This window comes from Grus americana, chromosome 28 (genome assembly GCF_028858705.1).
Source record: "Grus americana isolate bGruAme1 chromosome 28, bGruAme1.mat, whole genome shotgun sequence".
NCBI classification, from domain to species: Eukaryota; Metazoa; Chordata; class Aves; order Gruiformes; family Gruidae; genus Grus; species Grus americana.
Window position 1 is genome coordinate 2,997,124 of NC_072879.1, and position 27,029 is coordinate 3,024,152.

Here is a 27,029-nt window from a genome sequence, read left to right on the forward strand (position 1 = left end):
AAAATGAAAAGTGAGCCTTTTTATTGTGTTATCAATTCACTTCTTAACAACAATTCCACAAAATATTAAACACTGTGCAAGAAATTGGTCTATGGCACACCAGAAATAAAAAATCAGAGATCCAAAAATGCAGACGTTATGAGGAGCCTACGTTACAGACACTGATTACTTCCTAAGTACAGTCTTTACAAACCTTGATTTGCGTTTGGCAACAAGATCAGAGTTTGGCAAATAATAATAGACCAGAGAGAAAAAAATAAAGAGCGCAAAGTATCAGACGCATGGCTTCTGTTCAATGAAGTAAAGGCGTTATTTTTACTTTGTTAAATAAAGTTGACTTTTTTTAGTACTCAGAGGAAGGGGGGTCTGCTCAGCTCCGGGCATGGGAGGTTCTGGCACCGACACGGGCACCGGCACCAAATTGCCGGAGCCTGCCAGTCTCCCGGCTGCGTTGGCGGGTGCCGTGTGGGTCCCCGGGCGTCTCCCGGCTCCGGCTGCACCGCTGGGACGGTCCCTGAGACAGGGAGGGGAGGACAAGGAAAATGGACCAAAATATTAAATAGAAGCAACGTTTCCTCTCTCCCTTTTCTTTTTCAGTCTCTCTCCTTTCTATTTTTGGCAACGGCTTCACCACATGCTAAAAAGAAATGCCAGACAGATTTGGGCATGTGTTTACGTCCAAAAAAAGGCTTTTGTGGAGCCAGGGCTGCTGCACCACCGGCCCCACGCCCCACCAGCGGCACAAGGCAGGTCCCGGCTCCCCGCTCCCCCTTTCCCACCTGGAGCACTTAAAAAGTCCTGGAAAAGTGGTTTTTTTTTTTCTTTTCCTTTTCTTTTTTTCTTTTTTTTTTTTTTTTTTGGCAAATGCACTAACAAAGTACAAGCAACTACTGTAATTTGCACTTATATTTATGCTATACAAAAACATCTACAGTATGATCACGGATTTACTCAGACGAGGAAAAAAATAATAATAATAATAAAAAAAAATAAAAGGTTGAGGATTTTTTTTCCGCCTAACAAGTCACCCACCGAGAGACACCAGCACCTGCTGGCGGGCCCCCGCCCACTGCCGTGGCCCACCGCCATCCCCGTGCCGGGACCCCCAGCCCTGTCCCCAGGCTCCCAGAGGACTCCATGCAGACGCTCCCTGTCCCCTTCTCCCGGCTCCAGCCGCATGCCGAACACAAACCTGCCGCCTTGCCCCACCACCAGCACCGCGGCATGGCTCGGGCAAGACACTGGGCACGCGCGTGGCCCACACGGGTGGAAGGACGAGGGGGGAGGCAGCAGACTGACCCCCATTCACTGGACTGTGGGATGCCTGGCCTGGCTTTGCTGGCAGAGCATCCCGCGGCATTCGCTGGCAGAGCGTCCCGTCCGGTGCTGCAGTCCGAGCCGGCCTGCGGCAATCCCGGAGGGCTGGGGAGGGCAGGACACAGGCAGGGCTGGCACCTGCCCGGGCAGGGGGGCCGGGGAGCCCCCTCGGGCAGTGCGAGCCAATGACGAGGTGCGGGGGGACGCAGCCCCTGCCCGCGTCCCAAGTGGAGAAGCGTCGCGCTGCTCCTGCAGTAACCTCGTCTGCGCGCTCGGTGCGAAGCAGGCAGCGCGGGCGCTCGCCTGGGTCCCCGGCTATAGCACCATGCACTGGTCTCTAACATAGAGGAAGAATCAGCAATCTGGAGTAGAAAAATAAGGCTGGAACTGTACTAGATTAAGGACAGAGGAAATTCCCTCACGGAGAAGAGAAAGCCCTGCTGCGGCAAAACCCAGGCGCACCTCAGGACTGTGCTGGCTTCCCACTACAGAATTGGCATTCGAGAGCTTGAAGTTATGTCGGATGTAACATTTTAAAACCAAAAAAACAACAAAAAGGCATTGCCTGTTGCTGCGCCACCTTCGGCTGGCCGACGATGCTGAGCGTGGTGCCGGGCTGGGCTGCGAGCAGGGCTGGGGACACGCTCGGCCGAAGGGGGAAATAAATCCACTTCCCTTCGCTCCGCCTTGCCAGCGCTCGTGTCGGGATGGGGTGAGATCCAGCAAACCCGGCACAAGGCTGGTGCTGGGACAGGAGCCCGTGACACAGCAGGGGGGAGACAGGAGATTCGAAACGCTCCCATCAGCAAAGGACCCCAGGAAAGCAGCTGCAAGATGTACACAGGAGGTGCTGTGGTTTGCGTCGGTGTTAAAAATGTGGGGGGTTTCCAACTTTGTTTAAAAAGACAAGTGATTGCATACTTAAAAAAAGTGAGATGGCGAGATACCTGCAACCAAGAAGTATAAATGGAGCATCTCTGCCAACCACAGCCTCTGCAGGCACTGCCCAGCCGGCTGTGTACCAGGTTGGCACTGAAGAGGGTCGGGCTGTCCTCAGCCCGACACTCCACAGCCAATCCCTGCATCGCAGGAGGAAGACCCTCTGAGCAGCTCTTCCTCCTGGAAGATGTCCCCCCACCTTCCCCGGGTCCCAGCCACATGGCCGCAGGCTCTGCTCCTCTCCCTGCCTTTGCCTCTCGCACCAGCCCGGACCACAAACTGGCCTCCGGCAACACCCCGTGCAGCTCCCCGCACCTTGGAACACCATCAGCCTCCAAAAATCAGTCAGCAAAGCCTCCCAGTGCCCTGCCCAGACCAGCAACTCCGACCAGCATCCCGTATGGACTGCAGGGTCTCCTCCCTCCGCCTGAACCACTGCAGAAAGCGTGAGCCCAAAAAGCTGAACCCGAGGGTCTCCTCCAGCCTCCCTCCCTCTCCTGGGTGCTCCCAGCGGACGCGGTGATGGGAAGAGCTTCCCTCTCCCACGGAGGGGTCAGCCGCGTGCAGTTTCCATCTCAGTAGGAGGTCGTGGCATTTCAAATCAAATCCAAAGCACTGGGGGAATGGGAAAAGTCCCAGGATTTCACGTCAGGGGAATTTTTTTTCTTTTAATCCTTCCCAAAACCAAAACTTGGCACCGCCTGTATTCCGACACCAACACAGGGTGCTTGTGTTCAGGATAACCGGGAATGGGTACCGGTGTGCCGGTTAGGAAACTGAAGCGTGCCTCTGCCTACCGTGGGGAACATTTGCCATCCTCTGAGGAGCCGCCGAGCCCCAGGCTCTGCCCCACGGACACAGACCGGGCTCGGTCGCTTAACCCCAACGCTCCGGACTCGTCCTCTCCCCGGCAGAGCTGGACCCCGGGGAGCGATCCTATGGCTCCAACGGCTGCAGAACACCCAGCACACTGGGGCGGCAGCTCCGGCAACGAGGGGAGACGTGGTGGGACATCCCTGAGCTCTGATCTTTCTCCCGAGCATCCGTCTGCCCTGGCACAGAGCCGCCGGGCACTGTGGCTGCCATCGCTCCACAGGGCTCTGTGGGAGGCAGCGGGAGGAGGGCTCGCCTGCTTGTCCCCTCTTCCTCGCGGGCTGCTCTGCGCCAGGCTATCCCCAGCTCTGCGGCATGTGCATTTACCATCGGTGATCGCATTTAACGATTTCCAAGGGATGGGAACCCAACTATTTATTCTACAGCCTTACTCTCATCTCCCCGAATTAACTGGGTTTAGCGGAACAAATTCCACTTCCCACTCTTGGTGAGAAAAAGGGAGATGGGAAATGCTGGTAAATATGCCAATTTTAGCGTTTTGGACTGAGACTCTCCAAAAGGCCAATTTTAAAAGATTTCTCTTGTGATGCTGCACAACAGAGAGCCCCTTCCCTCCCCCCTGCCCCCGGTACAGTCCCATTTGGGGAAAAACAGTGGTAACAACACAGAGAAACCCCAGAAGCCATCGGAGGGGCTCACCCCCCGCCTCTCCCATGCCTCGGGCTTCCTAACGCCGCTCATGGAAACTCCCTCGGCCTACGGATCTGATGCCAGAGAGCATTTCCCTGCAGTGCCGTCCCCTCGTCTGAGCAGAGCCATGCGGCACAGGGAAGGACCCCCCGGCCTCCACCCTCCTCCCCCCCAGCCCCGGTTCATCCATTTGCAACAGCGATTTTTGAGCCGTGTTTTGGTTAGTGTTTTTTTTTTTCTTTCTTTTTTGTACTAGTTTTGTACAAAATAGCTCCTCACCTGGACTCGTCTCCCTTGTTCCCTCTCAAGAAACAGAGCAAATTCTTGCAACGATGCGCTAATTGGAAACTAATTGGATCAGACCCGCTCAGAGATTTGTTCAAAGCTTCCACCAGCGAGGTCCTGCTACTCAGATCTTGCATCCCATTGGCAAATGCAATAAACTCCCCGCTGCCTCCACCACCCCGGTACCAATTTTGAATGTTGCTATTAAAAATACTCCCCCCACCCCTCAAACCAGATTTTTTTGTTTTGTTTTGTTTCCTGTTTTTAAATTTTAACCCCTCTCAGTGTGGCACCTGCCCAGGAGCAGCCATCCTTCCCTAAACCACTTGCAATTTTTTTTTTTTTTTTTTTTTTTTTGAGATTTAAGTTCTATTTGAATCCAACATTTAGTGTTTACCCCTCGGCGCAGTTGTAAGTTTGTAGCTTGGTTTCAGTTGATGGAGAACGGTGCCCTGCCTGAGAGATCGCACGTGTCGGAGCGAGGAAAGCTATAGGATGATACAAGGCTTTTTGTCCTTAAAAGGATTCTCCGAAGCGGGCACTCCAACCAGCAGCGGGTCGTTCCTGGCATGTTGCTCGCAGTAATTCATTAGCTCAGAAGATGCTTTCGAGACCTAAATGTTGCAAGAAAGCAGAAGGTTAGTGAGAAGATTCAAGTGAAGGCGCAGAGCTCAGCCCACGCAGCACTGCCGACTGTTTTCCGGGCTCCGTGGGGAGGAAGAGACCCAACGTTCAGCTTTTCGTAACAAACTTTGGAGATGGTGACTAACGAAAAGGGGAAATGGACACACAAAAAAGTTTGCAAGGTCTGACATAAATAAAGCGATGCGTATGGGAAAACTACTCCCAGCTGAGAGCAAGAGATTTAAAAGAAGATATTATTGTCCTCTTTTTTAAGGGCTTTGGGATAAAAAAGAACAGAAAAAATGCCTGCTTGAGAGCGGCCATCCTCTGATGTTAAAAATGGAGGTTTTGAAACCGTTAGAAACTATTACTTAAGGCTCTGCTTATTTTAGTTCAAAGACATCTTCTGGGAATCGAGAGCCCAGAGCGGCCGGGCTGAGAGGGGACGGCGGTGGTGGACGAGCACCGTCTGGCTGCCAGGAAGGCGGGAGGCACCGGCAGAGTCCAGGCAGGGAGGTGCCAGCAGCTCTGGGGACCAACAGCAGCCCCTTTTTTTTTTTTAATTAACTTAATAACTGGTTGATCACAAGGCAAACACAAAACATACGATGCAACCAGACCAAATCTGGAAGGCCTAGATGTGACCTGTCGTGGCCGCAGAGCTTTATGGCAGTGGGTCCCTTGCCAGGATCTCCACAGCAACTCAGCCCCTCCCAGCTGAGCCGAGCTGTGATCCGGGGGCACGAAAAGCTCCCACATGCCACCTCCCCGCTCTCATCGCGGCACTACCGGGGGTGACCATGCTCTGCAGCCTTGCAGAGGATGCTGCAGCACACAGCCAGCACGGCCACTGCCGATACAACCTGCCCAGCAGGAATGTGCAGTTGCATGCCCTAATTATGAAACTTTCCAGCAGCAACTGAAAGGAGGAGAAACAGCGCTTGCAATAAAACCCCAAAGCGAGGAGGAGAAACGGTGCTTGTGATAAAACCCCGGTTCTCTGCAGCTTTGGACGAAGCAGTTAATCCGTGCTTCCGCGCCACAGTGGGGGCTTCCTCCTCCTTTTTCTGGTGTCTCCTGGAAAAGCAGCTCCAGAGACCGCATCAGACTTTTGTGGGAGTCTCTAGGTATTATTGCAATATTAAGTATTAAATTCCTAACCAGTAACGAACACTTCTAATGAACACCAATTGCTGCTGGCCTGCACTTACACATACTTATCATGTACATTAGGATCCAACAGCTCTGCAGAGACAAGGTCAAGGCTCTACCTTAAACCTATTACTCAAAGAAGACAGCAATTACTCCTAATCTCAGAGCAAAGCAAGGGGAAAGAGATTAGCTTGCCGGGAGCGCGGCTGAACCTGTTATGAGAGCACGTGGCCTGGAAAGCTCCGCACTCCTCTCAAAGCTTCAGCTGCAGGAATGAAGGGAAGGAAGAGCCAGACGCAGTCGCTAGGAAAGGCCTGGCCCTTCTCTAGCAGACATATGGGCTGCTCGGGCCGGGGAGGGGAAAAATCGCAGCGTGGCAGCAGGGCTCTGCCCGGCTGAAGCATCAGGGGCTCTGTCAGACCTCGCGGAGAGGAATCAGAGGGCATTTCTCACACTGTCGCTCTCACTGCCGCCACAGCTTCGCCAACAGTTTGCGGGGCAGCCCGGTCCCCTCATCTCAGAAGCGTATAAGCTCATTTATCTGCAGGCAACTCAGTTGCAAGGTAGGGAGAGGAGGAGCTGGAGGATCGGGCACTCGTTTGACACTGTACTTAGGAGTTGGCATGCTCGCCGGAGAGCTGGCTGTGCGGGTCATAGCTTTATTGAAAGCTCACCCAGAGAGCATGTCTTCTCCACTCAGCCTAAACAGCAGCTTGTTGTGGTCCCACCACTGTTGTTCTTTCCCAGCAAAGCATTTAAGGTAGTCACAGCTACAAAGGTCAGTAAGTATGTGCACACCCTCCTTCCTCCTCAGCGTGCGCCATTTGGGATCCTGGAGCTGAGACACAGTCATTCTTAGGAGAGTCAGTAACGGCTGTGCTGGGGGAAGACCTGGCATTTAATTTGTCTTCCCTAAAATGGCCTCGCTGCTGGGTGCACCGCTGGAGTCTGGAAAGTGGTGGCTCTAAAACCAGCTACAAAACCTCACAGCTTTAAAAAAAGAAAAGATATTCGAAGCAGCAGCAGCAGCTCCTCCTGCACATCTAAACCAGAGATGACAGAGGATCTGCTGCTGCAGAACTAGCAGGGACTGAAAGTCAAAGGAAACATTCTTTGACCAGGAAACTAAATTAAAAACTATGAGGTGGATTTAACACCTATGTGTTTTACAGTATTTCAGTTTCACTGTGCCTTTCATCACCATGTACGGGGCTTTCCATTGCGTGACTTACTGACAAGTGGCTTTCCATGAACAGATCTCATCTCTCCCCTCCCGGGTAGTTTCTCAGAGGGATGGGCAGCGGAGCAGGGTGACTCCTGGTTCCTCCATGGTTTAAGAGGTGTAAATTCAGACAGTGCCCAGGGGTTTCCCGCTCACAGAGCTGGGACTTGCTGCCCATACGCTAATATTTGTCTCCAGCAAAGGCTGCTCTCCAGAGCTCATGTGGCTGAATGAGCCCGGGTATTGCAATCACTGAGCTGGTTCCTGGAATTAACTTTCCCCGGTTCTACCATAAACACGCCTCGAACCAGAGTGAAGGCATGCCACCATCCCTTTTCATTTACAAGAAATGGGAATAGCAGCAGCTGAGAAAGACTTGTGCAGGCAGCGACTTTCTGAGAGAAACCGCATACGACAGCAAAGCCATCCTGCAAAAAAAAAAAAAGGGAAACAAGACCGAGGCGCACGTGAGCATGACCTGCAGAGCTTTTCTGGGTCCGGCCACTGCAGCTTTGGTGCCTTCAGGGGCTGCATGTGCCCAGCTGAGCTCCAGGAACTTATTCCAGTGGCTGGTCTGCCCTTGGATCCTGTGGTCACCTCTAACACCTCAGAGAAGCTGCCCAGGCTGCGAACTCACCTCCTGGCACAAGCAATGCCCGTAGGAAGGGGTCTCATCTAGAAACGCTGCAATATCTGAGCTAGAGACATCGCAGCAGCATGCACATGCTCAGAGAAAACCCAAAACACTTGCCCAGGGACCCTTCCTGCTCCATCCCTGCCCACCCCAGACACAGCACATGTTGCGCTGCTCCAGCTCCCATGCTCACCTTGATCCTCTCGATGCCAGCTTCGATGCGGAGCTGCTCCACCAGCTTCCGGGCCTGCGCTATGTTGTTAGTTGTTGACATTGTCTGCCATCGGCTCCAGGCCCCAGCACGCAAGAATACTGCAAAATAAGGAGGGGGGAGAGGGGGGTTGGCATCGTGCACGAAGCCGCTGCGGCACCGGGCACCATCTCGAAAAGGGTTGTGTACTGTGTCCTCACTGACAGCCACGTGCAAAGGGCTTCCACAAGCTCTAAGCTGATGACACCAACTTAACGTTTCCTGATTTTGCTTCAAGTTCTCCTTTCCTTTAAATGGCACTCTTGGTGCACTCTCTTCAGGCTTTTTTTTTCTTTGATTAAAAAAACAACAAAGAGAAACTTGCCGACAAGAGGGGAAAAATGAAACTTCTGCAGAAAGTCCTGCCAGATGCATTCAACTGACTGACTGGAAAAGCGAACAGAAATTTTCCAGCGCATGTAACCTGCCATGCACCGCTCGGAGAGAGTCAGGCAGGGGGAAGGTGGATGGATACGCTGCTCGACCATGACCACACACAGCTCCTGGATGTTCACCTCACTTTTTACCTATTTGTCGCACTGCTGCCTTCATCCTGCCCCGACCCCTGTGTCAGGATTTCCTCTGCACAAAGAGGCTCCAAGCAGCAACTAGAAACGCTCAATACTGTACAAACTCAGACCTATGCTATTTATCCATCATTTTGCAAATGGATGTCCCAGGAAAAAGTAGAGTAAGAGAGACGGACGGTCCCCGGCTGGGTGGTAGGTGGAGAGTCAGGGCTCGGGCAAGGGGCAGAGTTTTCTCGGATGCCGAAGCACGGGATGGAAGCAAGGGACAGGCAGCAAGGCACAGGGGGATACGAAAGCACGAGAGGCACCAATAGCTCATGTCTCAAGTGAACCTTCCACAAAAATGGTGCAAAATAAAGGCCCGGATGAACACGCAAAGGAGGAGAGCACCGCAGGGTGAGCTGGAGCCAGAGCAGGACTGGAGCTTTGCTGAAGCACACTCCTTTCCATGCACCAAGTCTGGTCTCTGAGGGTCTTGTGGACCCCGTCCAGCTGCCAAACTCTGCGCCCATCCCCAGCCATGCCAATTGTGGGACTTTAATGTGCCTGTCACCTGGCTGAGTGCAACCCACACTTGGGGCCATGTCCCTGCAACTGCCCTGCTGCAGCCAGGCGTCCCGGCAGGGAGAAAGCAGGTGGTTAAACAACCTTCCTCAAAATTTAACAGCAGCAACTGAAGAAGTTTGTCTACGAGACCAAGATAATCCATCACTGTCACTCAGGCCAGAGCCGTGGGGCGGCAGCCAGGGCTGAGCACAGTGGAGGGTAGCTCTGGCCATGCCATCCCAGCCGGACTCTCTTGGCCAGACACCATTCTCAGGTCATTTCTTTATGATCATCTCCATGGGGCTGCTGCAGAGGTGGCAGGAAAAGTCACTTCCTTGCCCTGCCTGGCAGTGACTCAGTCCCTGACCACTCAGTAACGGCAGGGAAGAAGGGGAGAGGGCTGCAGCGAGTACCACCTCCCACCTCCCGCCGCCTGACAAACCATTAGATGATGCTGGGCGGAGGAAAGAGCCAAAGCAAACATGGGGTGAGATACCAGCGGCGCTCCCGGCGCCCCAGCCAGCCGCCCACTGCAGTCCTTCTGTGCTAGCTTTAATTAGAGGCTCCTTCAGTCTTCTCCCCGGGACTGGCAGCTTCAAAGCAGATGCTGAACTGCTGCCTTTACTGGGGGGAAGAAAGGGGGGAGTGTCTGCCCCATCTAAAATCCTAGCAGACTTGAGCTTTCTCGCCTATGTTTAGACATTAAGGGAGTTTATTCCAGACCGCAACGGCACTCTTGGGGATTATTTTGCTTGGCAGCAGCATGCGTGTGCTGCACTTTTCAATCCCTGAACGGCAACTGAGCTTCGTTTGCAACGCTGGATGCCATGGGAGAAAACAAACGGTGCTTCAGCCAGCATTACCGACTCTGCCATGAGACGATTCCCTGAATTAGCAGGGTTATTCGGAAATCTCCGCCTCTAGAGTCCTGGAAGACGTTAGTCAGGATGATATGGGAAGCCATTCTGTTGAAATAAAGTCTTGGTACTGTGGAAATTGGGAGAAGGAACCAAGCTGGTCCCCGGGGAAGGATCCTCCTCTCCTGCCCCGAATTTCTAAGCCACAATGCTGCAAGAGAGAGGCTGGGCTGGTTTGCAGCAGAGCAGGATGTCCTCACACTGGCAATGCTGGTGTCACACCTCAGCTCAGACTTGGGCCTTGGTGAAACGGCACTGTGTCTTTAGCCAAAGGGTCAAGAGTCCTACAACAAGCTTGACCAGCACCCAAAGTCCCACATTGGGATGCCCATCCACACGCAATGAGCTGCCTTGCCTGGCACAGCGGACGGGTGCTCGTCCCAGCTGTCCTGACACGGCACGGGGTACGCTCCGCTCTGGTCTCTTTTCCATGAGAAAGCAGCACCTCCAGGTCGGAACACTTTATTTTGGGAGACAGCTTGCTCCTTTTGCTCCTTCAGTATCAAGTGCTATATAGACCCCAGCCCTCCGAGTTCTTTGGAATTTCAGAACTGCAGCTTGCGTTCAGCCCTGCTGTTGATTCCCTACACAGGCTGAGCAGGAGCTGGACATCAGCTGCACGAGTGCTACTGTCAATTTTTATGTCATTAATTCCTGGAAAAAGCCGGAAAGTTTTGCCTGTTAGGCCAAAAGTTTTGCCCTTGTGGCCATCTGATCAGCTGCATTTCCAAAGAAATCCCTGCTAACAGCACATGCTGTAGTGGGGGCAGTTACCACAAAGCTTGCAAAACAGCACAGGCAGCAGTAGGACCGGGAAGAGCTCTGTCTCAGAGTCAGGCTCTTTCCAAATCCAAACTGCGAACTTGAAAGACCTCCCCACTGCAAACAGTTCACTCCTCATTGACAAAACAATTCTTCACCTGGATAAAGAGTTAGCAGGCAGCTGGAAGAAAAAAAAATACAAGCAATCAGATATAATTTATGATTGCAGCAGCACAAGATCACCTGCTTGTACTTTCCCAGTTTCCTGTTTATGGAACAAGGCTGATGAATCAGCTGAGGGTGAGTTACTTAAGGGAACTTCTGCTTCTGCCACAGCACTGGGAGACGCGCAGCCTGTGTCCCTGTCCCCACAGCACCCTGCGACACTGGGGACAACAGCCTTGCTGGAGGAAGGATGCGTTTTTGCTATGTACAGCAAGGGGACAGTCCTGCTGCGGGGCAGGAACTGTCAAACTCCTGCAGCGCTTTTGAGTTCGAGCTGCTGGCTTGGGTCAGGGAACCAGCCACGCTCCAGGAGTGCTCTGCCCAGCAGGAGTTTAAAACCGGCTTCTGTTAGCTTGGTGAATAATTAACTAAGCGCAGCATTAGCAACTGGAGACCATCAATACAAAAGATCCAGTGGGCTGCTGCATGGCACGTGAAGGGCATCCTTGGGATTTTTCAAAAGCCAAAGCAAACCTTAACGATGTCATTCAGCAGACTTATAGGGGTGTGGAAATAACTTATGAGGTAAAAGTATTTGGAAAAAAGCCATGCAGAAGCATGCGGGGTATAGTATGTGTGATGGAAATCGGGATGACATGCGGGACACAACTACATTGTCCCTTTTCCAACCTTTATGTTTTAAAGAAATCACCATTTGGAAAAGGATGGGGAGGTGACGTCTGCAGCTGGGCCTGGGGAGGAAGCAGAGGACGCTCAGGACACCCAGGCCTCGTGCACATCCATCCCCCTGCCTCTGCTCTGTCATCTGACCACAGAGAAATCATCTGTACAGCCAGGCTTCCTTCCTGCAAGACGGGCGAAGCCTTCGGTGTTTGGCCACGACCGACCTCCTGCTGCCCCTGCCCGCAGAGAGTGGCTGACTTTTCCTTTCCCAGTATCTACTCATGACTCCACAGAACGACGACGCCAGTCGCGTTTTGCTGAGTCACGAACAGACATCATTCAGCAGGAAATAAATCTTCCCACATCTTTGCCAGAGCACCTTCTGCCCTCCCGGCTAATCCATCTTCTGCTTCTCCCCGGCAGCGCTGCCCAGAGAGGACAACCCAATTTTCGGAAATGACTCCTATTGCGTTAAGGCAACGTTAATTTGGGTGTGCATTTTTCACGCTGTCGTGTAAGCGATTCCAGGAGGGCTGAAGTCATCAGACGGTCTTGCAACTCTCTGGGCTGCCGTCCCTGTTCCTCCAGCAGCGGGGCGATCTGGCAGGCGGCTGCAGATCCCAGACCGCAGAGGTATTAACAGGGCTCGGGCTGCAGCAAGGTGCCACACCTATCTGGTTGCAGGACGGTGTATGAAAAATACTGCTGCAGCAAGTTAAACACTGAAAATTAATAAAAATTAAGAAAACATGAGAGCACGGACAATGACATATATTATTCAGTTGTGTTTCAAGGTCAACGCCAACAAAAGCAGCAGTGAGGGAGGGTTATGAAACCTTGTAGCAAATAAACAGGGGGCCAGGAGTGCAGGCAAGGGGCAGAGCAGACTCAAGAATGAAGCAAACAAGTCCTGAGTTACGATTTGACTGCAACACAAACATCCCATCAGCACTTCTGCCTATTTTAGGAAAAGCACTGGAGGACAGAGGTCCAACAGTTAAGTTAGGATAAATTCTGGAGCGATCAGGATTTGCTGTTTTAAACTGGTTTGCATATTATGAACTGAAAGCAGGTCAGGATGCTCATAACTATGTCCCGCCTCAGCTCAGTCTTTGACTCAAGAACAACCACAAACGGCCTCTTCTAGATCAGGTTTCATCACTGAACAAAAGAATTTAAAGGATCACAGTAAGTGTTGCAAAAGCAGGTTTCTTGTGTTCGCATTCTTCATATACCTTCAGCAAAAGTAGTTTTTCAAGGTTTACAAAGCAGGGTGCTCCAATGTTTCCATTGAGGCAAGCGTGAAAAGGGCATTTACACGGGACTGTTTTGCACTTTCAGTACCGAGTATCTGTTCTGCACAGCCCTCTGACGTCAAAGCAGGACTGGCTTCTGACTACAGAGCAGGCGCCTCCGCTTCTCACTGAGGTTTTCTTTTTCACAAGCTAATTCTTCATGTACCAGGTAGGTTGCAAAGGTAATGATTCGGGCTACTTTAGTGGGGGAAAAAACCCAACCAAAACCAGCGCAGCTCTTGAGTCAGAAGCGTGCAGCAGCAGCGGTGACAGCAGCGCTGGCTCTGACGAGCCGTGACTCAGCACAAGCTCCGTGTCGAAGCAGACACCTCCTCCATCAAGTATCTCGGTCTGGCTCCGAGCAGGGCTTTGCCCACTCAGCCCTTTCATCCATTTCCCAACCCTGTCCCGGTAGCGCTTCCCGGCTCCGCTTGGAGACGAGGGATCCCACAAACCCCGTGGCACGGAGCAAGGTCGCTGCGGGACAGGACTCTGCTGTGCACCCCACACCTTGCTCCGTCCCACGAGATGCATGGTGGGACCCTTCGTCTCACCCCACCTGCCCACTCAACCCTACCCTTGGCGCCACACCGAAACATTACAACAGGATCCAGGTCACGAGGATGAAACTGCAACCCTCGGCATCGCAGCGTGCCAAGAAACCGGGCTTGCCTTAGCACGCCTCTGATCTGCGCCTTGAGACGTACACTGCTGCGCTGCACGGCTTACACCCAGAACTGTTACTCATTGACCTCAGCACAAAACCCTTTTTCTTTTTATGCAATTGGTGCCACCTGCACGCTCCCACCTGCAGCCTCTCCAGACGAACGGCAGGAAGCATTACGCTAGGAAAGAAATATGCACTGATCCCTCTAGTTTCTGAATTCTTCCCATGCTTCTCATAGCTGGAAGCAGCCACTCCTAGCAGGCTAAATAAACAAGTGAACATCTGAGTAACTGCCGGAGTTATGCTTCTTTTGTCTTCCCACCCCCAGATAAAATACAACCATGAGATTGGTGCTTATGGATGTCCCTGTCTCAATGGAAAGCACTGGAGAGCACATCTCCAGCAGCCTGTGCAGCTCACACCTCGCAGCATCTTCCAGCCATCCTCCCATCATGGGGCCAGTGGGACAAGGTACAAAGGGATGCAGGGAGATGGTTGGGGTAGGAGGATGCACTCCTGGATCTCAGCCTTGACCAAACCATGCTTTTAAAGAGCAGCTTGACCACCAGCAGCATTTCACCACAGCACAGCACACGTGCATTCACTGGAGGGTGAAACGCCCCGCATCACTGAGATGGCATCAATTCTGGAGCCACAGAGGTGCATAAAACCATCTCCCATGCAAGCACAGGCATCGCTGGATCAGCAACCTTCCCCGGCAGTCCAAGGGCACCAGACCCCCCCAGCTCACAGCCTGCCGTGCTGGGAGACCGAGCAGCCAAGGCCCTATGGAGCAGCTCCCTCCCAAGCGAAAGCCTGCAGCCCCTCCGCTGAGGCCCAGGACTGGGGCCAGGCACCCACCGGCAGCCCCAGCACAGGCGCGGAGCACCGTGCACCTTGCCAGAGCGACCCTGCGCCGAGCCAGGCTGGTGCCAGGAAAGCAGGGGAGGACAACATGAAGGGGGAGCCTGAGACTGGTAATCCAATGTAAAGCCACTCGGTCCTTACTGCTTTTAAAGATGACCTCATGCATTTTTGGAACAGAAAAAGGCTGTTAGGGCGATGGCATTTACTCCTTGTCTGGGCAGAACAAAGCAGGCTCCTTTTTTCTTTTACACTTCCTGCATCAGTAGCTTAACAGCTGAATGAGCTATTGAATTTTTTCCTGAGTGCAGCAATTTTTTCTTTTTTTTTTTTCCCCTCCTCCTTTAAGACCTTCAGATTTCTATGGCGTGGGACAATACTCGGGGAGAGCGCAGTGAGGAGCTTGCCCGAGGAGCCATCCCAGGATGCAGAAACGTTCCTTAAAGAGGCAGCGATGGGAAGCACTGGGCTTCACTCCGCCTCTTGCTCAGGACAAGGGTTTATCCACATTTCAGTGTTGAAATGATCCAGCTTATTTTTCCACACCTTATTCTGCATAACCTGGAGCTTGACCGGCACGATGAGCACGGATGAGGGGCAGGGAACCAAAAGCATTTAACTTTAGCAATAAACAAGTTGCCAAAGTGCCCGTAAGCTCCTTAGATTTGCAAAATGTCCCCTCATGCTGTCCCTCCCCCGATAAATTATAGCTCCTTACAACAGGTTGTAACTAGGCCACATATTTTACTTCATGTCCCTCCTGCAGCCGCCAGCAGCTCCAGCCTGGCAGTGACAGACCCTTCGGAGCTGCTGTCACCGGGACCCAGCCTTGGGCTCCAGCCCACTTTTAATGTACTAGAAGCTTAAAATCACATCACTACTTAGACCAAGAGCAGTCCTACCCTCACTTTCAGGTCTATATTGAGAGCAATTTGTTTTTCAGGGTTTATTTTCCCCCCAGCTCCAGTATCTCAGTATGTCTGTTTCCAGATGGAAACAACCCAAGCCCACGTGTCAGAACTTTGATTTTTTTTTTGACATGCAGAAGTCAATTTGCCTTTTTTTTTTTTTTCCACAATCTGGGTGGGAAGGCAGTGTGTCCACTTTTCTATTTGTGCTGTTACACAGAAACCCCATAGCTCTGAGTCTCCGGGGTTTCCCCAAGGGAAGGGAGCATTCCTACGGCAAGGTATGTCTCCGTCAAAAACGGGGCTTGGAGCATGAAGCCACGCAGAGCAGGGCAGCGGTGGGCTCAGCCCTGCTGCCCTGACGAGTTTCTGCCCAAATTTCAGAGGCAAGCAGCACGGCCATTCGATGAAAAGGATGGCATGACTGCTTGTGTTCTGCCCAGGTATCTGTGTCTCACGTTAACAGCAACTAGCGTGTAGTACGGCTCTAGGAGAGAGGGCACGTGTCTCGGATACAGCTCTGTCTTTACCAGAACATCCATTAACTGCTGAAGTATTTTGTCTCTTGAACTGCTCTAGTTTTAAACTGGTCAAGGATTTTGGAAGGAGAGAGCAGCCCTAGAGACGCGTAGCTCCATTTCCTTCCAATTAAAGGAAACGATTACCTGGCTGAGAGAACATGAAATCCTGCAGGACGCATCTGCCAGCTAAGCTGCGGAACATCCAAGAGACCTTGTTTCCAGGGTAGCCTGAACCCCCCCGCAGTTAACTCATGCTGTCATATTAGGTCTGGCTTTAAACTGCCCCTTCTCTCCAATTTCTCTGCAGCAGCTTTGGTGCCAGCTGGGTGGAGACCTCTGGCAGGACTGCCAGGGCAACTGCACACAGTCACCACCCTGGTGCTGCAGATTGTGTACCCTGAGTCACCGCAGCACATTCCAACCTTATTTTTAGACCACGCCATTAAAAAAAAAAAAAAAAAAAAAAAAAGGCAAGCAGAATGCAAAGGTATTTACATCAGTTACCTGGAGCCATCACCCAGAGGCTGCAACACAGCCAACAAGGCACTGAGTTTGACATGCAAAGCCAGATGCACTTTCAGGTTTCTCCTTGGCTTGCGTGTGTGGGAGCTGCAGGTGCATTTGTGGTGCACAGGAGAACTGGCTGCAACAGTGACCGCGCCAGCCAGCCTGCCTGCGGGCAAGCAGCAGGTTCCCTGGAGGGGTCTGGCTACCCTCTTGAAGGTCTGGAGCCACCACGGGGCTCATGTACTAGTCCACGGAACAATACAGATAGCCAGATACATAATAAATGCTCCACCATATAATTTAAACCAGGAACCAAAGCGGGGCTTTAGTCAAGGTGCTTAAGGGCTGTTTATGGGTTGAGGGTAGTAAATAAATCAGAACTTGCACTGCAAAGTCTGCTCCGTGCTCATCCTTCCTGCGTTTCTGGTCAGTGCAGTCACAGATAAAGCACAGAGGGGAAAACCGGATCGCTGCACGCAAGCAGCGAGTGCTCACAGCTTCCACAGGAGCTCTGCTATGACAATTAGGCCACAAAATTTCATGGTGGCTACTCATTCCCCATGTATTTCAGAGCAGCTGCGAAACTCAGAGCTCTCGGCCAGCATTAGCAGCAGTTATTTAGGAAAGAAGGAGTAGCAGAAAAGCAGAAGCAGCTCCAACACCAGTTTCAAACACCCGTGCAGGTGCGATCTGTGCACGAGCAGCTCCAGCGCTGCTGCAGAAGCCACCACTGCTTCCCACTCAGGGAAAACTGCAGCTCACTCTGGCAGGAGCTGGTGCTGCACCCCAAAACCTTCCCCCCCTCCCCAGCTCAACATTACAGGTTCTCACTTTGAATCTGCTCCTTTCCAGTCACCTGCAGTTTCCTCTCCTAGTTCTCAGAGGCTGAGATGACTAAGCCGTATAAATGCCATCCCTCTGCTTGCAGAAACCGTCGCAAGAACTCACGAGCCCCCCAACACCCCGAAATCTCCTCCCCGCATGAATGCCTTCTGTTCCGACGGGTGGCTCTTCAAAATCAGGTTGTAAATTCCTGTACTTCAAGCGCCGTTTAAACTCTGCTGCTCCGAAACTGTCTCAGCAAAATGTTAATTGCTTCTGTGAAGGTTTTTAAACTTGAGGATATTTATGATCTTTTAAGTAAATACATGCTCTTCAAACATCTTCATGAAATACAAGCTAACAGATTTTGTGATCTTGCCCAAAGAAAAGGGATGAAAGAATGAGTACTTGGCAGAGAGCACTGAAACAAAGGCTGGTTTTGTAGTCTGCCTGGTTGAAAATTGCCCACTGTCAAGTCCTGGAATATCTGGGCTTTGCTTAAGTGATGCTCAAGTGCAGGTGGTGTCACAGAGAAAAATCGCACCTAGGCACCCGTGCTTTCTTTCCAAAAAGGGACAATGAGCAGTAACACTGGTGTTTTAAAAAAAACCCACTCTGGTTTAGTATACGGCTTAATAATAGCAAAACTAAACCCACATCGATCTTGGCTTGCAGCTCCTGCAAGGAAAGCACACAGCTTTGCTCTGGCCTCCCAGCAGCAAACCCACGATACCAGCACACCAAACCCCAACAGTCCTGCTAAAAGCCTTCTTATTAAGTCCTTCTTATTAAGTTGTTATTTTCATATGCAATCATTTTGGAAGCGACTAGGAATAAGTTTTCAGGTCCTTGAGTCCAGAGATTTCCCTGGCTATAAACACAATTCCAACTCAGGCTTGTGTCTTCAATCACGGCCTGAAGAGAGGTCCCAACTTACTGATTTTCGTGGTCAGATTGAGAACTAAATATGTGTATCCTGGCTAGACCACCGTGGAGTTTGTCCTTGTCTGGGAGGGGTTGATAGCAGCTCCTCATTCAACAGGAGGGTAGAAAGACCAAGCAGGAAGCCGGGCTGTGTTGTGGCACAGGGGTATTAAGTTATAGAAGGAGATAAAAGAAAGGGAAGTTTAGGCTGAGTATCACAAAGCTTCCTGAGAATTTCCCATCGCTCCCAAGATCTGAGCTGGGAAACGCCGCAAGCATCAGCACTCAAGACATTTAAGGGAGACAGGGGAAGTTTGAACGCGGTACGGCGTTTCATTCCCTCCTGCCCTGAGCATACAAAGGCTCCTCCAGCTGCACCACGAAGTCACATGGATTTATCGGCCTCGTGTGCAGAAGTTACTTCATCGTGAGATCAGCAGATTTTACGGCCTCAGCCGTGCCACAGCTGAGCTAGCAGCCTGCAGCCAGCCTGGCAGCTCCCTCCACTCTGCACCTCCTTGGGTGCCGAGTGGGTGGAGAGGTTTTGAAATTACTTCTGAGTTTCCTACAGATAAACAAATGCCCAAAGAGGGAGAACCCTCTGACTAAAGCAGCCACCTTCATCTGCCCCCAAACCTCAAAGGCAGCACCAACATTAAATACCACGCAGATGGGATGCTCTCATCTTCAGCTGTGAGCAGAGGAACAGGCAGGTGTGCCTGCACCTGCACACCTGAACTTGAACAGGAGTGCAAGGAAGAACGACCACCAGCCACCCAATAGACATCGCTGCAAAAAAAACCCATTTTGAAGTGGAGACCCTTTGGTCACTAGTAGTTGTGTCCACACAACCCTCTGCTTCAGACACTACCTGGATCCCAGCCCAATCTCAAGCTTTTTGGCACAGTTTCACGGCAAGCCTCCTCTTTCTACCTGGGAGACCCAAACCCAGGCTCTGTTGGAAATGGGAAAAGGAGATGCCAAACTCTTTTACAAGGGAAAAGGAAGAAGAAGAGAGAGATGAGGGCAGGGGCAGCTGGCAGAGCTGCTGCCTTTTGGTGGGGAAAGCAGCAGAGAATTTCCCCGTCAGTAATGCACGGCTATTAAAAGAAACAAGTCCCTGACATATCTACACTCGCAAGTCACCGTAATGCCCAGATAAAATTCCATCCTGTAGAAGTTATCTTATCATAGGAATAAGTCTCTTTCCTGAGACTCCCGAACAGCCGGTATTTCCCCGTGCCACACAAGCATTCAGACAAGTCCAAAGCCACTTCTCTGCTTGCAACGTGAGCAGAAGGCTTTTAGTTTTCATTATCTCAAACTTATTTTGCTTCTCCCCAAAATAGGATCGCGTGTTTAGCAAGAAAGTTAGCCACATGGAATTTAAGGAAGATTACAAGAAAACCCTAAAATAAGAATCCAAGGCAAAGACCACGAGGAATAGCCTTTATTAGGAGCATTGTGCCGATTATAGTCTCTATTCAGCAGACGACACTGGGACTTTTGCAGGGCTTCGGCAAGCGGTTGTGCTGAGTGAGCCCAGCAAAGCACGTTTATTGAACTTCAGAGAGCTCTGCGTGCAGGGGATGGAAAGGGCGAGGAGTTTGGTTTCAAGTCACTTCAAGTTTTCATTGTGGAAAGAGCGTTTGGTGGGAATTACATCAGAACCGCAAGCTACAATATACCCATTGTATGGCTCGGCATAGCTTGCTCAATGCTTCTTGAGAAGATAGGGGACTGGTAAATAATCGGGGTAACAGAGCTGTTAGGAACCTTCCCAGCACAATATGCCCCTCAGCTACCTTTTCTTTTGTGTTATGGAAAAAGAAACAGGGTTTGTTCATTACACTGACTGTAGCTATTATACCTGCATGCATTCAAATTGCATTTCAAAGTAGCTAAAAATAGTCTTCCAACCACCACTAAAACAAACAGCAGTTTACCCTTGTTTCATTGTTTTCAGCAGGTCTGCAATGACACTTTCAGCTGAATATCCTGCCCTAGCAGAATTGAGCTCAAATAACCAGATGAGCAATCCCTCGAGCTGCCACGGAGGGTGTTTTCCCTCCGAACCGGCGCTGATCCAATGCCACAGTTACAGTCAGCAGGGAGGCGGCACGTAGAGACCAGACATCTGATCCCACACATCAGTGAATAAGCCTGGGAGCAGAATTCACTGTAATTTAACCTTTTATGGCTTTTACACAGAGAGAGAGAGACCTTTCGGTACTGGACTGCAGGCCAAGCTGAAGATCGCTGCAGAGATGGTCATCTTGGAGGCTCGGGTGAGGTCATCTGATGCTTGAGGACAAGATATCCCACACCGAGGAACTCGGCCCATCTGCTCCAGCGTCACTCTTACTTGTTGACCTTCGGACCAGAATTCAAGGCTGATTTATTTCCTTCTAGGTTTGCACCTGTACTGAGGCCAAGGAGTTCAGGGTGAAGTCTCCCCCTTCAGCCCACTTTCTGCAACATCAAAAATCAAAATGATAAGCAGCACGGGTGCCCTGCAAGGCAATGGGAATTAATCCCCCCAGCCTACGGTGGGAGATGTTCTAACCGCCCCTCAGATTTTTCTGTTTGGATTCAGTTTCATTCCAGCATCTGTGCGAGGGGAGTGTTTGCAACCATCAAGCTGGGGGGGGGGGGGGGGGGGGGCAGAAAAGCCTGAGGTTATGGCAAAAATATTTACTTAAAAATTAAATACCTTCTGTTCAAGTGCAGGAAGATAAGCGATCCTCTTTGTATGACTGTTCTCTAGACAAGCCTCACAGTATTGGGAAGCAGCATTCGGGTGATGCTGAGCAAACAAGAAGAATGCTGACTGGCTCGTTGATGAGCCCTGGTGAAGCGCAGAGCGATGAAGAAACTTCTTTAGGAACAGGAGCCAAAAGCATTTCAGCCTCTTTTGGGTGACTTAAGAGGCTGATACAGGGTTGGCTACAGCACACCTAAACCAGCTTCCAAAGAAAGCATATAAATCTCAGTATATTTTTGGCTGTCAGAGCATCACTTTACACTTTGTATATTCAGAAAGCCTTTCTGAAGCCACATTATCAAACCCAGAGCATTCGCAAGACTTGGCTCCTGCTGATGGTGTTTGCCACGATCGGCAGTGACTAAAAGGCTGGCCCTAAGGGCCAGAGAGTGTTTGCATAATCCCTGCATGTAGAAAGTTTTGCTTGTTTTCAGTCTGCTCCATTCCAAAAAATCGTGATGTAGAATCCCAGACTGGTTTGGGTAGGAAGGGACTTCACAGGCCATCAAGTTCCACCCCCTGCCACGGGCTGGAACACCCTCCACTAGCCCAGGTTGCCCAAAGCCCCATCCAACCTGGCCTTGAACACTTCCAGGGATCCAGGGGCACCACAGCTTCTCTGGGCAACCTGTGCCAGGGTGTCCCCACCACCCTCACAGGGAAGAATTTCTTCCTCAGATCTCATCTCCATCTCCCTCCTTCAGCTTCAGGCCATTCCCCCTTGTCCTGTCACTCCCTGCCCTTGTCACCAGCCCCTCTCCAGCTTTTCTGTAGCCCCTGCAGGGACTGGAAGGGGCTCTAAGGTCTCCCTGAAGCCTTCTCTTCTCCAGGCTGAACAACCCCAACTGTCTCAGCCTGTCTCCATAGCAGAGGTGCTCCAGCCCTCTGAGCATCTCTGTGGCCTCCTCTGGACTCGCTCCAACAGCTCCATGTCCTTCTTGTCCTGGGGACCCCCGAGCTGGACGCAGTACTGCAGGGGGGTCTCACCAGAGCAGAGGGGCAGAATCCCCTCCCTCGACCTGCTGGTCACGCTGCTGGGGATGCAGCCCAGGACATGGTTGGCCTTCTGGGCTGCCAGGGTACATTGTCGGGTCACGTTGAGCTTCTCGTCCACCAACATCCCCAAGTCATCCTCCTCAGGGCTGCTCTCTGTCTGTTCCCTGCCCAGCCTGTAGTTGTGCTTGGGATTGCCCTGACCCACATGCAGGACCTTGCGCTTGGCCTTGCTGAATTTCATGAAGTTCGCATGGACCCACCTCTCCAGCCTGTCCATGTCCCTCTGGACAGCATCCCTTCCCTCCAGTGTGTCAACCCACCACACAGCTCAGTGTTGTTGGCAAACTTGCTGAGGGTGCACTCAATCCCATTGTCCATGTTGCTGACAAAGATGTTAAACAGCACCAGTCCCAGTACCGACCCCTGAGGAACGCCACTCATCACTGGTCTCCACTTGGACATTGAGCTGTTGACTGCAACTCTTTGAGTGCAACCACCCAGCCAATCCCTTATTCACCGTATGGTCCATCTGTCAAATCCACGTCTCTCCAATTTAGAGTCAAGGATGTCATGCAGGACAGTGTCAAATGCTTTGCACAACTCCAGGTAGATGACATCAGTCGCTCTCTCCTTATCCTCCAACACTGTAACTCCATCATAGAAGGCCACCAAATTTGTCGAGCACGATTTGCCCTTAGTGCTGGCTGTCACCAATCACCTCCTTATTTCCCATGGGCCTGAGCATAGTTTCCAGGAAGATCTGCTCCATGATCTTGCCAGGCACAGAGGTGAGACCGACCAGCCTGTAGTTCCTCAGGTCTTCCTTTTTTCCCATTTCAAAAATGGGGGTTCTGTTTCCCCTTTTCCAGTCAGTGGGAACTTCACCAGACTACCATGACTTCTCAAATAGGATGGATAACGGCTTAGCAACCTTAAGTGAAAAACAGTAATACCAGAAACCACTAACAATGTTCTGCAAAGCAAGGGGAAGAGTCAACTGTCCACCAATTAAAATAAAATTGCATACTTCTGTGTTAAATTCCTAGTTGCTTTATCAGCGAGATATCTCACAGCACCCAGACAACAATCCCCTAGAGACCTTCAAAGTACGTTTCTTAGTAGAACTTTTAGCACATTTCAACTAGCAGAGCTGGAAACACTGACTGGCATTTGCTTTACTCTGTCAAAAACACAGACGAACTAGTTTTCCAGGTTCGTAGATGAGATCTTTAGTGTGAGCTGCTCATGAGAATTTTTTCCTTTGCTTTAAACTGCAATTATTACCAAGGAATAGCCACATGGAAACCTCTTTACTCAGTGCATCTGCTCTGGGCATGTCTGGGTCACTCCTGCTTGCTTTACCACCAAAGTTTTTCTGCAAATGCTTTCTACTTCTGTAGTGAAGAGTCTCCAAAGCTGTGGGTGATGTTACTCATTGCAGATACTCATAGGGGTGAGGATGTGAGCGGCAAAACAAGCACAGTATAGCTTTAAAATCCTGAATTCAGTTTATAGCAGTTGCATCTTGAGTCAGTGCAGAAATCGGATGCGCCCATATCTACAGTGAGAGCTTGCATCGCCAATCTACGGGAAACTCAAGTACGAAATGCTCGCTTGCTGCTTTTCCTATGGAGTCATCTGAAAGATGCAAACGAACTCGTAAACAGTGCCAGAGTGGAGCAAGAGGAGCTTCAAGGGAAAGAGACCAAAAGCAAAAATCTCTCTAGACATAATGGTGCCATCAATGAATCAAGGCAACCGTGCCCTGAAAAACACAGCGCCTAGACAGCCTGTTGCTAAATAAAGTTCAGTATTGCAACACCAATTAAGTAATGCATTGACTTGACAGCCATGGGCAATATGTCCAGACACTGACTACGGACTCAAGCAGTGCGAAGCGAGCCGTTTCCACTAACCTAACCCCTGAGAGTCCTTCAGCGACCTTGAGTCAAAACAAACACGATCCCTGTTCGCGTTAACATCTCGCACGCTGGCAGAGAGCTACCTACAACTATGAGCAAGGAGGAAGGTGATTCAGGATGGAATTAAGCAACATCTACAATCATGTAATTGCTGGGACCCCGAGCACGCTGCTAGGCTGAGCTAGAGCGAACAGGCACATCCTGGCAGCACACGTGGAGGATTCACCTTGAATACTGCCTCACTGCGTTAGCCCAGTACTGAAAAGCAAAGCGGAACATCACAACATCTGTCCAGCACTGCACCACAGCTGCAACGCTTGAGCTGGTCATGTCTAGGTATGTGCTGCACTAAATACATATCTTTTTTGCTAATATAAACCCAAAATCCTCTGACCCCACCCAGTTATTAGCACCCTATTGCTAACTAAGCCTCAGAAACTCAAAGCAAGAATTTTTTTCATAAGGCAGGAACCTCATCTGCACTGGGAAAAAAAATCAGACCCGTAATTCCACACTGGTACCGCTGAAAAATCACAGCCTATAGCTCAGGGTTAAGCAAAAACTCAAAATCTTAACTGCATGCTTCAGAAATAATTATTCTGAAGCTGGGCTGGTGTGACACTTGGCTTGGAGCTGAATGATTCAGGGATGCTGATTCACTGCCAGCTACTGACTGCAGAAGAGACCCGTTTGCATTTGGGGGCCAGCTCCTAATTTCATTAGAAATGTGAGTGACCTTTTGCAGCAGAAACATCACATGAGCATCAATACTACTGCTTTCTTCATACACCCATAAAACACACTGATAGGAGAGCAGTCCTGTGACTTCTCTAGTCATCTTGTTTTCATTACTGCTGTAGCTACAGAGGGCAAAAACGATGCTGAGGATAAACTCACAATGTGTCAGCAGAGCTGGGGGCTCCCCCTCCCTCCCCAAGTCAGCTGCAGGCAAGCAAAAACCAAAGAGGCTTGCTTCCAAACCCGGATGAGGACACGGTTTGATCAGCCCGATGACTATTTCTGCACTTGTTTCAACCACCAAAGTAATTACCATAAAAGAAAAGGCCAGTATCCCCATGTGATTGCAGCGGCTGTGCGGCTGTTTTCATGCAAACCCGGGTCTTTTGGTAATACTGATGACTGCAACATCATGTGAGGGTTTGCAACAAGAAGCAACTCCTACATTGGGCGCTGGAATCCGCTGGGCAGCCAGGGAGAGGAAGCAGGTCGTTTTCTTTTGTCTCTCTTACAGGAAGAGAAGTCACGTTGGGCTGGCAGCGGTTCAGGTCTGAGCTCAGGGCTGGGACTGGGAACTGCTGGGGAAAGGCTGGGGCTGGAAATAAGGCAGAGAGGCTAAAAAAGGAACTTGCACATTGTGTGAAAGGGTTGGACCAGAAAGCACGTGAGGGATCTGCTCTCAGGTAATGGGCAACCTTTGGCTCACTGACTATTTTCATAAGGCTGGTGCTTATATTTAGAAAATCATCTACTACAGGTTAGAAAAAAAACAGAGATACAGAAAACATTCAAACGTCCCCAAATTCATGGCATTAAGCAGTTGCTATTATGCAGGTGCCATCCTTCTCTGCTTCCACTGTACCTACCTGAGCACCCACTCACCCGCACCTCCAAGTCCCAGGGGACTGCAAAGCCCACCCTCTACTGAAATCCCAAGAGTTACCCAATGGCACTTTTTGCCCCCAGTTTTTATTCACACACTGGACAAGGAACACAGTTCTGCAGTTGCTTGAGCTCCCCATTTCTGTATGAACTCACTCGCCAAGTGGAAAGAAAAATTACTCATGTGCCTGGCTGCTAACATGAAACCGAAAGAAAGAGAAGGGCGAAAGCTTTCCTTTCGCACAATGGCGATGCAAATAGTGACATCTGGGGAAGGGTCAGTACCAGCAGCATCTGCTCAGTTGCAAAGCTGGGAGATAAAGTACAGCATCACGGTCTGCAGGGCCTGAAACTGCACGTTATCACAGAAACACAGGTATTTTATTTCCTTCCAGTTGTGTGTCTAAACAGGAAAATGCCAAACACTAAGAATATTTTTAATAACTTGTCCAAATGTGTCTCTAACCCAGGTGGGCCTACTTCAAATTACCCCGTAAATAGATTTTGAGGCAAAGTATACCATTGAATAAAAACCCCTCTGCTGCCATAAAAGTCTGATTTAAGAAACAGATTTCCGTATATGCTTGGCCAAAACACAACAAGCCTCCTGCCTCTCCTGGGAAGCACGAATGTCTCCAGCTGAGCGTGCTGGGCACTGGGGATGCCAGAGCAGGCACCTGATGGTGTCTCAGTCACGAGGCACGGGCCACCGAGCCAGTCGGCAGCAAGCATCAGCCCCATGGCTCCTGGAGAGGGATAAGGCCGGCTCTGGCTCCCGGGGACCAACCCTTCGCACAGACAGTGCTCAGCAGCTCCAGAAGGGCAGCCACTTTTAATCCCGAGGAAGAACGCTTTGTTCCTGTTTGCTTAATCTGCGTTCAAGAAGCATGTCTGTGGGGGAAAGAGGTGGCCCAAACTTCTTGCAATCAGAGCAAAAACTGGTTAGAAATTACCTTCTCTAGCTGTTTAGGGCTTCTTGCTTTTATTTCTTTTTAAACTGTTAGACAGTTTAGACAGTAAGGGCTCCTAAACCACTTCCATGTAAAGTTAGATCAGATGAGCCTAAATAATCATCGAGAGATTTACACTACCCTTATGCTAAAAGCAACCAGCAAATCTCAAACCATCAATCAAAACCTTTCATTTGTGGGAGTGATGACTGACAGCGATGGCAATTAAGAAAGAGAGGCAGAAAAAGCCCAGTCTTCCCATTTAAATCTGGAATAAAATGCCTGACTACAACAGGGTTTAGTTAAAACCAGTATAAGGCACTTCTGTTCCAGAGCAGGACTACCTCCAGATGGGGAGATGTACTGGTACAGGCGCTGGCTGCGAGTCCACACAGTCCTCAACAGCAGCAGCTTCCCAAGCAGACATGACCTCGGGCTTTGCCTGCCCACCCTGGGATGTGCCAGACAATTACACCTCATTCCCTTTAAAGAAAGTTTACATAACAGGGACAGAAGTGCTTTTAAACGTGGTCCAAAAAACACATGTACGCTGAAAAGATATTAAGAGGCACCAAATTTAGATCCTGCTTTGCCTAGCAAGCGAAGAGCTCGAATAAACATAATTATCCCAGTAAAAGAGAAAAAATTAAGCCGCCTTTACTTTTGGTGCAATCATTTCAAGTTGAAATAAAACCCAATGCGGTGGCCTGGCCCCCGG

The 27,029-nt window shown here is 50.6% G+C and overlaps 1 protein-coding gene across 8 annotated transcripts in view; it reads right to left on the minus strand.

The window, feature by feature from the left end:
• GNG7 (G protein subunit gamma 7) overlaps nt 1-27,029 on the minus strand; it is a 79,155-nt gene continuing 52,126 nt past the window's right edge. For all 8 annotated transcript variants that reach the window (XM_054805242.1, XM_054805239.1, XM_054805243.1 and 5 more), the window contains 2 exons: nt 7,891-8,009; nt 1-4,679 (listed from right to left, as the gene is read on the minus strand). In XM_054805242.1, the coding sequence (XP_054661217.1) occupies nt 4,554-4,679; nt 7,891-7,971 (207 nt within the window). In that variant the 5' untranslated portion in view covers nt 7,972-8,009 and the 3' untranslated portion in view covers nt 1-4,553. The remainder of the gene's footprint in view (nt 4,680-7,890; nt 8,010-27,029) is intronic.